The sequence below is a fragment of the Eretmochelys imbricata genome, chromosome 27, assembly GCF_965152235.1.
Source record: "Eretmochelys imbricata isolate rEreImb1 chromosome 27, rEreImb1.hap1, whole genome shotgun sequence".
In the NCBI taxonomy this organism is placed as follows: Eukaryota; Metazoa; Chordata; order Testudines; family Cheloniidae; genus Eretmochelys; species Eretmochelys imbricata.
Genome location: NC_135598.1, coordinates 15,378,235 through 15,393,271, shown reverse-complemented (window position 1 = coordinate 15,393,271; position 15,037 = coordinate 15,378,235). Strand labels below are relative to the sequence as shown.

General features: G+C 60.2%; 1 protein-coding gene across 1 annotated transcript; it reads right to left on the bottom strand.

Moving 5' to 3' along the window:
* Positions 1 to 7,510: 7,510 nt before the first annotated feature.
* LOC144257977 (coenzyme Q-binding protein COQ10 homolog B, mitochondrial-like) lies at positions 7,511 to 10,278 on the bottom strand. Its single transcript, XM_077806258.1, has 5 exons — positions 10,137 to 10,278; positions 9,542 to 9,700; positions 9,084 to 9,276; positions 8,361 to 8,462; positions 7,511 to 8,013 (listed from the first exon to the last, which is right to left on the bottom strand). The coding sequence occupies exons 1-5, from the start codon at positions 10,220 to 10,222 to the stop codon at positions 7,846 to 7,848; spliced, it is 708 nt and encodes a 235-aa protein (XP_077662384.1). The 5' UTR covers positions 10,223 to 10,278; the 3' UTR covers positions 7,511 to 7,845.
* Between the last annotated feature and the right edge of the window lie 4,759 nt (positions 10,279 to 15,037).

Sequence of the window (15,037 nt, the reverse complement as noted above, 5' to 3'; positions counted from 1 at the left end):
TCTCAGTAGGTAACACAATCACATCACCTTCATGCTCCCCTTGTGCCCTGGCTAGGATCTCACCCTGATTAGACAGAGTTGCTCCACCCTTTCCCAACCACACACTAGCAACAGGCAAAATACAAGCACCAGAATTGTCTGGTCTCTGGGATTTTACATAGACACTAACTGGATGCGACCTAGTTACAGGGCCATTCTCCCGAGCAGACACAAACTTAGGACCCTTCCCTTCCTGGGCTTTAGCTGAATCCAAAACCAGCTCTGAGACAACTGCATGACCCTCAACCATCACAGGCTGAAAGGCCCCTTCTGTCTGCTCCACAGAGAAAGACAAACCGGACACACTTTCTCCTTTCCCAGACACACAGCTTGGGATCTCATTCCCCTGGTCCCAGCACACAAGGCTGGTCACAGACAACTGCTTGGAAACCAGGGTAGCTCCCTTCATAGGCAAGTCAATACCCCTGACAGACACAGACACATTTCCTTCACTGTCCCAATTCTCCACCCAGCTAACAGGTAAGGTCCAGGGACACTCCTCTTCCACTCTCCTCGCCTTCCCACCCTGCTGACTAGACACAGCCATCAGCTCACAAGGCTGCCTAGGCTCATCCAGACTTTTCTTACCATGCACCTTGCCACTCCCAACAGATCCCCTGCCCGGCCTGTGTCTCCCCCCACTCAGCTGGGGTCTCAGCTCCCACTGTGCTCAGCGCTGCCCTTGCTGTCCCAGTGGAGGTAGACAGCAAGCTCGCTGCTTTCCTCACTGCATCAGAGCCAGTGTGAGCCCCCTCTCCGGTGTGCAAGGGGGCGGGGAGCCCCAGGGGTCTGGTTACAGGCAGGCAGGTAGCCTGAGCCTAGAGGCTCCTCCCTGCTGCCAGCCAGGTCATCTGCATTTTCACTGACCATTTCCCTCTCCACGGATTAGTTCCCTGGATTCAAATTCAAACCCTTGGCAGTTACCGGAGCAGGGCCTGGATCCTGTCCCAAAGAGACACAGTCACCCCACAACAGAGTCTCGCAGCTGGTGTCCTGGAGAACCCCAACGACCAGCCAGCCTGACCCCTCCTGGGTCTGCACAGGGATCTGGGCCATAGGCAGGGCGGGGGGCTTCATCCCTGGGACCCTCACCCAGCTCACCCAGACCCTCAGCATCTGAGGCTGCACCACCCAGGGCCTGACAAGTTCTCTCTGTCCCAGGATCTCGCCACCCCAGGAATGTCTCCCCATTGACCATCACCTTCTGCTCCCACTGGGGGTCCGAGGGGCCTGAGCCCAGGAAACTCCACACAGACATAGGTCGGGGTCAGGAGTGGGAGCCTGTCCACCTCCCCACCCATCTGGCTGACGGAGTCTATGGCCTTGGGACCCAGCAAGGGAGCTAGACACCGGGGCTTTTCCGCAGGGTCCCCCTGGTTCAAATCGCCAGCCTGCTCAAAGGCAGTGAGGTGGGCATCCACATCCCCCCGTCCTTAACCACGGGCAGCAATTTAGCCTCGAGGTTCCCTGCCGAACTGGCCCCCTGGGATCTATCCCCACTCACCCCTGGGAGGTCCCCTAGGCCTCTCCACTCCCCCACCGCCAGTTCATGCTGGTGCTGCTTCTGCAGCTCTTTCTTGGGCTCTCGCTGTCTCTCACAGTCCTCTTGCTCTCTCAGACTCAGCTCCAATCCCGTCCGTCTCCGATCCCCTGATGGGGAACCCTATTGTGAAGACCCTCGTCTGGTCGGGGACAGGAGTCTTGGGGATGCCTGGCTACCACTCCAGCTGCTCCCAGATCCTGCTATAGCCCCATTTAGGGTCAGGAATCTGTTCCTTAGAGCAGTCATCCCCCTCCAGCCGCACGATGAACTGTGCTTTGGTGAACTTCCCAATGCGCAATCCTCTCTTTCTGCACAGGGTTACAATGTCCTTCTTCAGGAGACGGTGACAGGCCATCACTCCACCCTTCCCAAGTTGTTGTGGACTCACAGGCCCGTGTGCTCTCAGCTTCCCACGGTTTCCAAAGAGAACCCCTTGTGTGCCAGCCCTTCTCAAGGTCACCACCTCTTTGCCAGGGTCCAGCTGCAGACTCCTCCGCCCCTGGGACCGCTCGCTGCAATCCCCAGGGGACCCTGTTACTGAAAAAGTCCTTCTCTCTGGTCACACACTTCCAGGGGTTAACCGCCCCCTGAAATCATCTCTCTCTGAATCTTTAGCACGCCTGGTCCCTGTCGATCCCCCTTCATTTTTACTGCTCCCCAGTCACTTACTGCAGGAAGCGCAGTCCACGGGGTGCAGTAGATCCCACCACTCCCACCAGTTGTCACGGAGTCCCCGGGCGATGCTCTGGAACTGCTCCCCATGAAGCCAGGCAGGACTGTGGGGAAGTCTCCTTTCTGTGAGCAGCCTGTCTGCAGGACACACAGCTCACCCGGCTTCCCCCTTCCTGGGTCTGACCTCGGAGCATTCAGCATCCTCTGCCCCTCCGTGCGCTTCCCACAGCGAGTCCGCCCAGGCGGGGTCCTGGGGAAGCCAGAGGGTCCTGCCCCCCAACTCCGCAGTCAGACGGGACTCTCGGCCAGCCAGTAACATAGAAGGTTTATTAGACAACAGGAATGTGGTCTAAAACAGAGCTTGTAGGTGCAGAGAACAGGACCCCTCAGCTGGGTCCATTTTGGGGGGCAGTGAGCCAGACAACCACGTCTGCACTTCACTCCACGTCCCAGCCAGCCCCAGACTAAAACTCCCTCCAGCCCCTCCTCCTCTGGGCTTTGTCCCTTTCCGGGGCCAGGAGGTCACTGGATTCCTTTGTTCTCCAGCCCTTTAGCTCTCACCTTGCAGGGGGAAGGGCCCAGGCCATCAGTTGCCAGGAAACAGGGTGTCGGCCGTTCTCTGTGTCCAGACCTCTGCACACACCTGCCCTCTAGGGCTCTGCAATGATCATACACCCTTACCCCACCCCCTAGATACTTAAGAACTGCATAGGGGAAACTGAGGCACCCCCACACTATTCAGAGGAAACATTAAGAACAGTCCCACTTCATCACATCCCCTGAAATTATCTCTCTCTGAATCTTCAGCACGCCTGGTCCCTGTCAATCCCCCTTCGTTTTACTGTTCCCCAGTCACTTACAGCAGGAAGTGCCGTTCACGGGGTGCAGTACATCCCACCGCTACCACCAGTTGTCACGGAGTGTGGGGGAGTCCAGGCCCTGCATCCCTCTTCCTGGGATTCACTGAGACTCTCAGCCAGCCAGTAAAACGGAAGGTTTATTGGACAACAGGAACACAGTCCAAAACAGAGCTTGTGGGTACAACCAGGACCCCTCAGTCAAGTCCTTCTGGGGGAGCAGGGAGCTTAGACCCCAGCCCTGGGGTTCCCTGTGTTCCTCCACCCAGCCCCAACTGAAACTAAACCCACCCAGCAGGCTCCCTCCTGCAGCCTCTGTTCACATTCCCGGGTAGAGGTGTTACCTCCCCCTCCCCCTCCCTCTCCTGGCTCAGGTGACAGGCTCTCAGGTCTCCCATCCCCTGGGCACATTCCCAGGTCAACGCTCCCCCCTCCCTGCTGCGTCACATCCTCACATCATGGAAGTGGCTGGTGCTGCCCCTACGCAAATGCCCCTTGGTGCATTCCTGCCTGGCCCCTGCAATGGGGCCCTGCTCTGGGCAGCACTTGCTGCAGCAGGCTCGGTGTTTGGCCCAGGCTCTAAGCCTCTCCCGTGCCTCTGCCACCGTCCGCACCCGTCCGCTGGCTGCGCTGGCCTGAGTCCCTGGAGACCCGGCAGCCTGGGCTCCTGCTTCCTCCTAGGGGGAATGAGCTGATGCCACAGGGGCTGCGCTGCCGGTACCATCTCACTCCCAGCAGCAGCAGGAAGAGCCAGCTCTGGCTGGGACTCAGCAGTGCCTGGGGCTGGCCAGAGCCCTGCAGTGCAGGACCAAGAGTCATGCCGGTCGGGGGGGCTCTCCCAGGGCAACGCAGAGCAGAGAGGGGAGCAGGCTGGGCTGGAAAGGGGTGTCCCATGTGGCACTGCAGGGCACTCGCCTCCAGGCCATGAGCACTCCACAGCCCTCACTGCGGAAGCTGGCCTGGCCTCGGCACAGCGCGGCTCTACGCGTGCTGCGAGCACGTGGAAGTAACGGGGCAAACGCCACCTGAAGTCCCAGTGTCGGCGAGGCCCTGAGCTCAGCCCCGGCCTCGGGAGCCCAGCCAGGACCCCAGGCTGGCGCAGGCCACAGAGCCGGCCGTGCCACTTGGGGAGGTTCTGTCAGGGCACCGGGCTCGGCTCTCGCGCTGCCCTTGGGCCACAGGCCTCACCCGCCACCAGCTGCTCCCTGCTCCCAGCCAGCCTCAGCCCCCTGGAAAATCACCGCGATTCCTCCCCTGTGCGCACAGCCGCTGGGAGGCAGCTCAGCCTGGGCCTTCCTGCAAAGGGGCGTAGTCCTAGCAGGGCACCTGGCTGGCCCGCGGCTTCAGCAGCGGTGGGATTTACCCTCTCCTCACCAGGTGGGGACAGGCAGCACCTGGGGCGCAGGGCGGATTGGGAGACTTGCCCCAGGTCGTGGAGGCACGCTGTCTCAGAGCCAGGAATCAATGCCCAGGGCTGCTGACGCCCAGCCCCGCCAGAGATCAGGCCACCCTTCTCCCCGGCGGCCTGGCAGCCTGCCTCCAGCAGCACCGAAACCCCATAATGCACCCGGCCACTTGGGCAATTCTGCACCTGGGGTGACCAGCTGGCGCCCTACAGCAGGAGAGGGCACTGGCTGCCTTCGCCGGCTCCCTGGCTCCCCCCACCCCGCGTGCTGTCCAGCAAAGCCTGTGCAGAGCCCACTGGGTGTCCCCCCCCACCTCCCCGCACAGGGATCATGAGCTGCGATTGGGCAGCGGGACGCACCACCCCTGGGGCACTGGGGCAATGTTGATTCAGCCAGCAGGGGCTGCAGAACCCGCCTCCCTCCCATTGCATCAGTGGGAGTCTCTGCCAAAGGGGTCAGGCAAGTCCCCTCCCAACCCGCTGCCAAGCCAGCGCCAACGGCAGCCTCCACCAAGGAGCCCCCTGGACAGAGTCAGAAACTGGGCTAGTAAACCAGGGACCCCCAGCACACATGGAGCCCCTGCAGCCCCATCGCCCGCTACAGACCCTGGGGCCAAGAGCTCAGGGCATGGCACTGCCAGACAGGCTCCCTCCTCCCAGCAACAGCCTGGAGTAGGGGGAGGCTGCACCTGCTCCCAGCTTTGGGACCCACATGGCCACAGCCCTGGGCCCAACCTCAGTGCACTTCCTGCCTGCAGCCCCTGGCGCACTGCAGCCCCCCAGTCAGATGGCTGCGAGTACCACAGAGAGGAGACAGTTCCCCAGGGGCGACCCATTCCCCAGGGCACCTCATGGCTCCTCTCCCGGCCCCCTTGCCCCCGGGTCCTGACAGCGCGTCATGTTCTCCCACTTACGCCAGGGGCTGCAGTTGATTCCTGCTGCTGGCGTAACCGGCCCCGAGATAACAGCCACCTCCTGTTCCCGGTGCGCCCCTCCTGACGCCGGCGGCGGGGACAGCACAAAGTCCACTGCTGACATGCCACCTGCCCCCCGTTGGCCGTGGCCCCAGTGGAAGCAGAGGGCACAGGTGCAAAGGCCCTTTGCCTCACTCAGGCCGCGGTCCTGCTGGGGCTGCACCGTGAGACATGCCTGAGAGGTGACGGGTGGACAGCACAAGCCCTCGCTTCCCTTGCAGGCTGCAAAGGGAGCAGCCCGGAACCCTGACGGGCACCACTGACCCGTTCCTATGGGCTATTCTCTGTCCAGCAATCGCACCCAGGGCTCCCCTCTCACAGACCAGGCCCCGCTTGTGCTAGGTGTTGCACACACAGACCCTTCTCCAGCCACTGGCTCTCACCCCCAAAGGCCAGCGGCTCCAGCCATTGGCTCGTCTGCAGCAGACATTTGCTTCATGATGAAAAATCCAGCCTGTGTGAAGGGGCTGCTCCAGGCCCATGGGCTAATGGGGGTTCCTACAGTGGATACTAGCTACATCCAGGAGGGACCCCTGGAGCCACCTACTCTGACCCCCAGCCACTCACAGATCCTCACCTGCTAACACCAGACACCTGCAGAGAGTGTGTGTGTCCTGCCCCCCTCCCCGCTCAGAGCCTCCCACCAGAGGGGCCTGCCTGGCATTCAGGTATTTCGAGGCAGCCTCCCCCTCAGCACCCCAGTGGCAGGATCTGTGGGGGGCACGAGGAACATTCCTGGGCCACGCAGCCCCTGGCCCTGGCCCAGCGTCTCTCGAGCAGGGCCGTTCCAGCACAACACAGCGGGGCCGTGACGCAGACGGGGGCGCGAACCAGGAATCGGCGACCTTCCCTCCCCCTGCCTGCACCTCAGTGCGCAGAGAGAAAACATTCTGTGCTTTCCTCCTGACCCTGAACATGGAGCCTGGCTCCCCCCGCGCAGTGACCTGGGGCAGGGGTGGGGGCTGCTCCCCGCAGGTTCCTTTGCTGGGGGTCCAGTTCGCTTCTCCCACATGCGGGGACCTGGCTGCTAATAGGGAAGGAAGGAACAGGTGGCTCCCAGCTGGGCTGCAGCTAAGGGGACTCAGCTCTGTGGAGCAGGAGGGGGCAGCTGCTCATATCCCACCCTCCTGTGGGAAGAGCCAGCCCTGGCCCAGACAAGGCCTCTGAAACCTGAGCCCAAGCCCCAAGCTCAGGGGCAGGCTGTCAGCAGCGCCCTGGGCCCAGTGATTGGATTGCAGACCTGCTGGCATGCCGCTGGGATCACCTGCACAGAAACCCAATTAGCAAGTGGCAGGTGCAGGCCCATGGAGGGATTGGAGCTTAATCAATCTGAGAATCTGCCCCTGGGACTCGACCCCATCCCACTGGGCACTGCAGCCACCCTGCCCCAGCCCCAGCCCAGGGCCCGGGGCCCCTGCGATCAGCAGCACCTCCACTGTGCCACACTTCATATTCAGCAGAACACGCCGGGCCAGGGAGACAGACAAGGGGCACGGGCCATTCGCCTGGACACTGATGCGGTGGGATGCAGAGACCCCAGCAAGGGGCGCATAATTCAGTCAGCCAGGGCCGCTGCCCCAGCCCTCTCTTGCCCGGGGTTAAAGCCATTTGGGACACAACCCACCCATGGCAGCACCTCGGGTGAGCCGCACAGGGGCAAAGCCCGGGCTACTCCAGAGCAGCGCATCTAGCAGGGCCTGCCCTGGGGGAAAGTCCCAGTTCCCCACGGAGCGTGGGGGTGGGTTTAACTGTTCCACTGCTGGCTGCTGCCAGGGCCAGATCACAGGCGCCCTCCAAGCTGGTATCCACCCACGGCCCGGGGAGTTTCCGTGTGCGGCTGTGAAGTGGACAGGAAGCTGGGATCACACTGGATTCCGCAGCCCCTCCCTGTTCCCATGACAGTTTCCGTTTCCTGTTTGCCAGTCACTTAACTTCCCAGAAGCTGGGGAAGGAGGCTGCTGAGAAGCGATAAAGGCCCCAAGGCGGAAGTGAGGCTGGTGGGTGAAGAAATGTTCAGAACAAGGCTTCATTCCAAATTTTATTGAGGTCACATTAACAGCAGAACATTTAAAAACAGAACAGGACACTGGGTCTAGGAACATTTGATATTGCAACAGACACATAGATCAGGACAATGGACCTTTGGTCTCTGTGGCACCAACATTAAATAGAAACAAAAAAGGATTAAAAAAATAATTTATCCCCAGGGTGTGTGGGTTAAATAGACATAAATAGAGCAAGGGATCTGGGTGGCGTCCAGCCAAAAATCTGGACAGAATGAAATGAAGACAGAGTCTTCGGCTGAGCTCAGAGGGGTGTCCCATTCCAGCAGGAGATGCTGGTCCTGAGTCGTCATCACATGCAGCGGGCTGCCTGCAAACACTTCTGGGGATGCACGGCCGTCTGCGGGCCGTACATCTTCTCCGCCCACCGCTCAAAGGCCGTCACCATCTGCTTCACCACCTCGTTGAAGAACAGGTTGGCCAAGTGGGAATGCAGCATGGACTTGAACTCAAAGGAGACCTGGCAAGGAAACACAGATCTTAACGGGGGCTGCCCTGGGATCTCTGGCCAGGCAATTAACCGTACTCCTGAGAACCAGGGCAGGAGTTGCCATGCTTTGCCCAGCCAGCGGCTGCACGTGATCAGCACGAAGATGCAGCAGATTGCAGCTGCCCTCGACTTCCTGCAGAGTGGCAGCCTGCCAGAGCAGCAGGCTGCAGCATCACTGGGGTGGCCCGTCTAAAGCATTCGCTAGCCACACACAGCGACCCCCCGTGAAGGAAGGAATGCTCTGTGCAGGGCCAAGCTTGCCTCTTCCACCCCCAGCCCAGGCTGCCTCGGGGATTGGCACAGACAGGAATACTCACATAGAAGTCTAACGTGCAGGTGTCCGGCTGCCCCGGCAGCCCTGGGCTAAACCTCCACAGCGTCTCCAGGTGGCTGAAGATGCGGCTGTCGCTGCATACAGCCTGCAGGAGGAAAGGTGGCTCGGGTCAGCTTCGTCCGACAAGGCTCTCAGCTGAGCAGGATACATTTCAACCCACCCACACCCAGGAGCCAGGGCCACCCAGCCAGGGCCACATGAACGAGTCTGTGAATGTGGAACGGGGTTACACCCGCTGGGCAGTAACATGCGAGCCCCCATCCGTAGAGAGGCTAGGGCTGGCAGCTTGCTTGGGCAGAGGTTCCTCATCTGGCACCTGTCCCAAGCACTGACTTATTAGTGGGACGTCAGCATATCCTCAGCCCTGATCTGCCTGGAAATGGACCCACGCAGCTCAGAGCCAGATACAACCCTGGGGCTCCTCGGAGCCCAGCTGCTGCCTCAGCATGAGGGGTGGGGAATGAGGGGGTGATGAGAATGGGGCAGTCGGGGTCACAGCCACAAGAACACGAAGCCTGGGAACCACAGCAACCTCTTCCAAGACCGGTCTCTGAATTTAGGTGCCCCGGCTTGACATGCCTGGGGCCAATTATCAGAAGTGTCGAGCACCTGTAGCGAGCTGAGAGTGCTCAGCACCTCCCAGCTAAGCCCAGGGTGTCTGGCCCTGGGCATCCCCACAAACCCCAGTTCCCTGGTGGCCCCTTACCCGGATCTGGTGCTGGGGAGTCAGGGAGATTTCAGAGATGTAGCGCTCCACGACGGGCGCGAAGCCGACCTCCAGCTCTGCCCGCGTGAGCCCTTTGCGGCAGGACAGGATCTTGGAGCGGTTGCACCATGGCACGAAGAGCTGGTAGCTCTCCACGTTGGCCACCACATTGTACATCTGCTCCATCGAGTAGCTGGAAGAGAGGGGAGACGAGCCACCTGTCAGCAGGTGCCGGGGGGGGTGACATTTCACAGAGTAAGGTGCAGAGCACCTGGCGAGGGGGTCGTCAGGCTGGGAACTCAGCCACTGGCCTGCACCCTACCCCCGTCCCTGGGCAACAGGCCCCTGCCACTGCCCACCGGAGACAAGTCCCACTAGCAGCCCCTTGGGCCAAGCCCCCCTTGGGGCGCTGGGGGCTCACACGCTGAACACACACCGGCCCGACGGGAGCGGCTCACCCCAGCACTCGCGCTTCCGCGTACTCCATCCGCCGGGCGCCCAGCGGGGCCGCCAGGTTCAGGAAGGTCCGTGCCGGGGGCTGCGGCACCCACACCGGGGCGACGGGCGGCCGCTTGGGGGCCTGCGGCGTGGCCAGGATCCCACGGGAACTTAAATACCTGAAACGCAGAAGGTCGGGTACAGGGGGGTGAGCGTACAGCTCAGCCCCGGGGAATCACCGCCACAGCCCCCCCCAGCACCGGGCCCCCCTCCAGCGCAGGACTGGGCCCCCCCACCCCCAGGCCCCCCTCCAGCGCAGGACTGGGCCCCCCCACCCCCAGGCCCCCCTCCAGCCCAGGACTGGCCCCCCCCACCCCCAGGCCCCCCTCCAGCGCAGGACTGGCCCCCAGGCCCCCCTCCAGCCCAGGACTGGGGCTCTTCTGGCGCCGGCTGGGGGGCAGGACACCAGGGGACGGTCCCGGGGGTCCCACGTGGGGCGTCCGCTCCGAGGGGTCGGGCAGGGGCCGCCCCGTCCCCGGGGCCCGGGACCAGGCGGCGGCTCCTGGCGGCCCGGCCGGTGGAACCGGGAAGCCGGCAGCCCGGCCCGGCCCTTACCGAGTCCCGTCCCCGGGGCGCGGGCGGCCCCCAGCTCCCCGCAGCGCCCGCAGGAGCGCGGCTCCCCTGCAGCTGCTCCCGGCCATGGCTCTCGGCTCGTCTGGCCGCGCCGCGCCGGCCGGCCCCGGCCCCCGAGCGGTGGGTCCGCCCCGTGCCCCAGTGACGGGGGGGACTCGCACGGGGCGGGGCCGCGGCAGGGACAGCCCCGAGTCGGGCGCCCTGGGGCCGGGGGAGTCCTGGGCAGAGGGGCCGGAGCAAGGGGGGCCCTGGGCAGCTGTGTGGGGGGCAGGTCTCAGGATGGGTGTATGGGGGGTGGGGGTCTGGGTTCCAGTGAAGCTGTATGGGGGCAGCAGGGTGGGGGGCAGGTCTCAGGATGGGTGTACGGGGTCGGGGTCTGGGGCCCAGGGAAGCTGTATGGGGGAGCAGGGTGGGTGGCAGGTCTCAGGATGGGTGTGTGGGGTGGGGGTCTGGGGCCCAGGGAAGCTGTATGGGGGAGCAGGGTGGGTGGCAGGTCTCAGGATGGGTGTACGGGGGTTCTTGGGCCCAGTGTAGCTGTATGGGGGAGCAGGGTCGGTGGCAGGTCTCAGGATGGGTGTATGGGGTCGGGGTCTGGGGCCCAGGGAAGCTGTATGGGGGAGCAGGGTGGGTGGCAGGTCTCAGGATGGGTGTGTGGGGTGGGGGTCTGGGGCCCAGGGAAGCTGTATGGGGGAGCAGGGTGGGGGGTAGGTGTCAGGATGGGTGTGTGGGTCTGTGGCCCAGGGAAGCTGTATGGGGGAGCAGGGTGGGGGGCAGGTCTCAGGATGGGTGTACGGGGTAGGGGTCTGGGGCCCAGGGAAGCTGTACAGGGGGTCTGGGGCCCAGGGAAGCTGTATGGGGGAGTAGGGTGGGTGGCAGGTCTCAGGATGGGTGTATGCGGGGTGGGGGTCTGGGTCCCAGTGAAGCTGTATGGGGGCAGCAGGGTGGGGGGCAGGTCTCAGGATGGGTGTACGGGGGTTCTTGGGCCCAGTGAAGCTGTATGGGGGCAGCAGGGTGGGGGGCAGGTCTCAGGATGGGTGTATGGGGTCGGGGTCTGGGGCCCAGGGAAGCTGTACGGGGGGTCTGGGTCCCAGGGAAGCTGTATGGGGGAGCAGGGTGGGTGGCAGGTCTCAGGATGGGTGTGTGGGGTGGGGGTCTGGGGCCCAGGGAAGCTGGATGGGGGAAGCAGGGTGGGGGGTAGGTGTCAGGATGGGCATGTGGGTCTGCGGCCCAGGGAAGCTGTATGGGGGAGCAGGGTGGGGGGAAGGTGTCAGGATGGTTGTATGTGGGGGTCTGGGCCTAGGGCAAGTATTGGGCTCACTGAGGCAAGAAGTGGGGAGACTCTCCCTTTCCTGGTGCTGCCTGGGTCCAGCCCTAGGCCAGAGATGGAACTGTGTCATGGGTGCGAGTCCTGTGTTCGCTGAGTGGGGGTGGGGGTTAGTGTGTGAATACAGGGGGCGAATTAGAGAGGAAGCTGCCTGCAAACACCAGGGCTCGTTTTAGGGCTGCAGCGAGTCTGGACCCAGGGAAAATTTCCCACCCCAGCTCTCGCCCCGGGGGCAGGAATGAGACACAATTGCTGTCTTTACGGCCCTGGAACCTAGAGGCCTAGGCAAAACTCCAAGCTGATCTCCAGGGGCGCAGAGCTGGCCCCAGCCCCAGCTGGTTTTTCCCCGCTAAACCCTGCGTGAGGGTTGGTTGTGTAACAGACACTTTACAACCTGGCTTCCGCTGCAGATGACTCACACTCCACCTATGCAGGCCAGTCCAAGGGAGCAGGGATTGTGGACAAACAGCCTGGCCAGACCTCCCAGCCCAGTGTCCTTGGCTTCTCCCTCCGTGACGTAGCTGCAGCAGACTCGGGCCTGGGGAAGGAAAGAGCCTGCTCACTGCAGGCTGTCAGTGAAATTCCAGCTGAGGTTTTCATGAGGCGTCTACACAAGCTCCAAGGGCAGGAATCTCTCCAGGGAAGAGCAGCAGCAGCACCGGGAGCCAGTCTGAAACCCTCCACTGCTGCCACGCTGCAGCCAGCTTCAGGGAAACCATGTTCCCCTTGGCTGGAGACAGAAGGGACAGGCCCCGGCTGGGCCTGCTGGCTGGGCCGGGCTGAAGCTCAGTATCACTCAGCTCTGCTTCCCCTCTGGGCATCTTGTAAATCACCAAGGGCTCAGGGACAGTAGGGTGGGATGTTTCCTTCACTGACCCCTTGGTGATGGACCCACCCTATCCTCAGAGATGAAGCTTCTGTGACCAGAACACAGCTTGGGGGGAAGAGTAATAGGTTTGCTGGAGGAGAAACAGCCTGATCTACTGTAGGGCTGAAAGAAAAGGAGTACTTGTGGCACCTTAGAGACTAACCAATTTATTTGAGCATGAGCTTTCGTGAGCTACAGCTCACTTCATCGGATGCATACCGTGGAAACTGCAGCAGACTTTATATATACACAGAGAATATGAAACAATACCTCCTCCCACCCCACTGTCCTGCTGGAAATGGCCCAACTTGATGATCACTTTAGATAAGCTATTACCAGCAGGACAGTGGGGTGGGAGGAGGTATTGTTTCATATTCTCTGTGTGTACATAAAGTCTGCTGCAGTTTCCACGGTATGCATCCGATGAAGTGAGCTGTAGCTCACGAAAGCTCATGCTCAAATAAATTGGTTAGTCTCTAAGGTGCCACAAGTCCTCCTTTTCTTTTTGTGAATACAGACTAACACGGCTGTTACTCTGAAACCTGTAGGGCTGAAAAGAGTGTGAACAGCGAGCCCTGCTCCTGCCCAGTAAGGAGCAGTCAGCTCAGGGTTTGTCTACATGGGAAAGTTTGACCAGTTATACCAGTATAGCTAAACCAAGAGTTGTTCCAGTATAACTCCACATGGACCCTCACAGTCCACTATCCAAGTGACTTTTTCAGGTTAACTTAAAGCCCTGCCTAAATGTCATAAGCAACACTGAAAAAAGGCACTGGTACCCGGGACTCGAGGGGCCACAAGGATGGGGCATGGTGTCACTATACGGTTACAACTATGGATACCAAGCAGGAAGGGGCTGCCAGTGCTTTGGAGGACAGGATTAAAATTCAAAATGATCTGGACAAACTGGAGAAATGGCCCGGAAGTCAATAGGATGAAATTCAATAAGGACAAACGCAAAGTTCTCCACTTAGGAAGGAACATCAGTTGCACACACAGAAAAGGGGAAATGACTGCCTAGGAAGGAGTACTGCGGAAAGGGATCTGCGGGTCACAGTGGATCACAAGCTAAATATGAGTCAACAGTGTAACACTGTTGGAAAAAAGCAATCATCATTCTGGGATGTATTAGCAGGAGTGTTGTAAGCAAGACACAAGAAATAACTCTTCCGCTCTACTCTGCGCTGATTAGGCCTCAGCTGGAGTATTGAGTCCAGTTCTGGGCACCACATTTCAGGAAAGATGTGGGCAAACTGGAGAAAGTCCAGAGAAGAGCAACAAAAATGATCAAAGGTTTAGAAAACATGACCTATGAGGGAAGACTGAAAAAACGGGGTTTGTTTAGTCTGGAGAAGAGAAGACAGAGGGACATGATAACAGTTTTCAAGTACGTAAAAGGTTGTTACAAGGAGGAGGGAGAAGAATTGTTCTTCTTAACCTCTGAGTTCAGGACAAGAAGCAATGGGCTTAAATTGCAGCAAGGGCGGTTTAGGTTGGCCATTAGGAAAAACTTCCTGTCAGGGTGGTGAAGCACTGGGATAAATGGCCTAGGGAGGTTGTGGAATCTCCAGCACTGGAGATTTTTAAGAGCAGTTTGGACAAACACCTGTCAGGGATGGTCTAGATAATACTTAATCCTACCTTGAGTGCAGGGGACTGGACTAGATGACCTTTCGAGGTCCCTTCCAGTTCCATGATCCCTTTAAATTCACACCTTGGCTTAAACCAGTATAACTTTCCTTCCCATGTAGACAAACCCTCAGATGCTGAAGGGAGTGGGGGCACGTCTTCCCTCTATTGCTCTTTGGCCAGAGGAATTGTATCTACTCTGCGAGTGACTTACAAGTGGGGGGAAGGAGGAGGAGGATGGGCAGCTCTTCTGGGTTCTGTCTGGGCGGTGGAATGTTTGCCCCCATACCAAGGAACACACAAGGGGAGATTAGAGGTGCTGCTTCTTACGTGGCATCTTGATTATTTGCACCCCTTGCAGCCCATTCTGAACGACCCCCTGCTACTCTCTTGGGGGATGAATGGTCCTTTTGATCCACCCAGGAGACCTCTTCGTCCATCCAAGATCTTTTTCTGCCTTGTGTTCTTCTGCCATCAGCTTTGCCTTCAAGTGCCCATAAACATGCATCACCCGCTGGACCTATTAACACGTGCCTTGCACTAGAGGTGTTAGGGGGAGTAAAATGATTCTCAAATCATTAGCACCAGCAAGAGTGGCATGTAATTTAGGGCCCTCTGCTCAGTGGGGCAGTGCTGATCACCGGGTGAATGAGCAGCTCCCTCCGCTGGCCACCTGGCACAACTGCAAGGTCTATTTTTTGAAGTTATTTAAGCGCCTCGGTTACTGATAGCCACAGACAGCAGCCGGGGCCGGGGCCGGATCCTACAAGCTGCTTTGGTGCTGTCCGTTGGGTGTAATCAGCACTCTACTGCTAGGCACAGAAGGGCAGGTCCTGGGAGACTTTGGCTGGACTAATGCAGGATTCAGAGCTGGCTGGTTAGAGCACCGTACAGACTCGCCCCTCAAGCACCAAGCTGAGCACCTAAGCCATATCCAGGGCCGAGAGAGAGCCATGAGTACACGCTGGGCATGACACTGAACACAAACTCAGCCCCTGCAGATTCCAGCCCATTGGCAAAGCTCCTGCTGCAAGGACTGCTGATGGCAGCACCACATGCGAG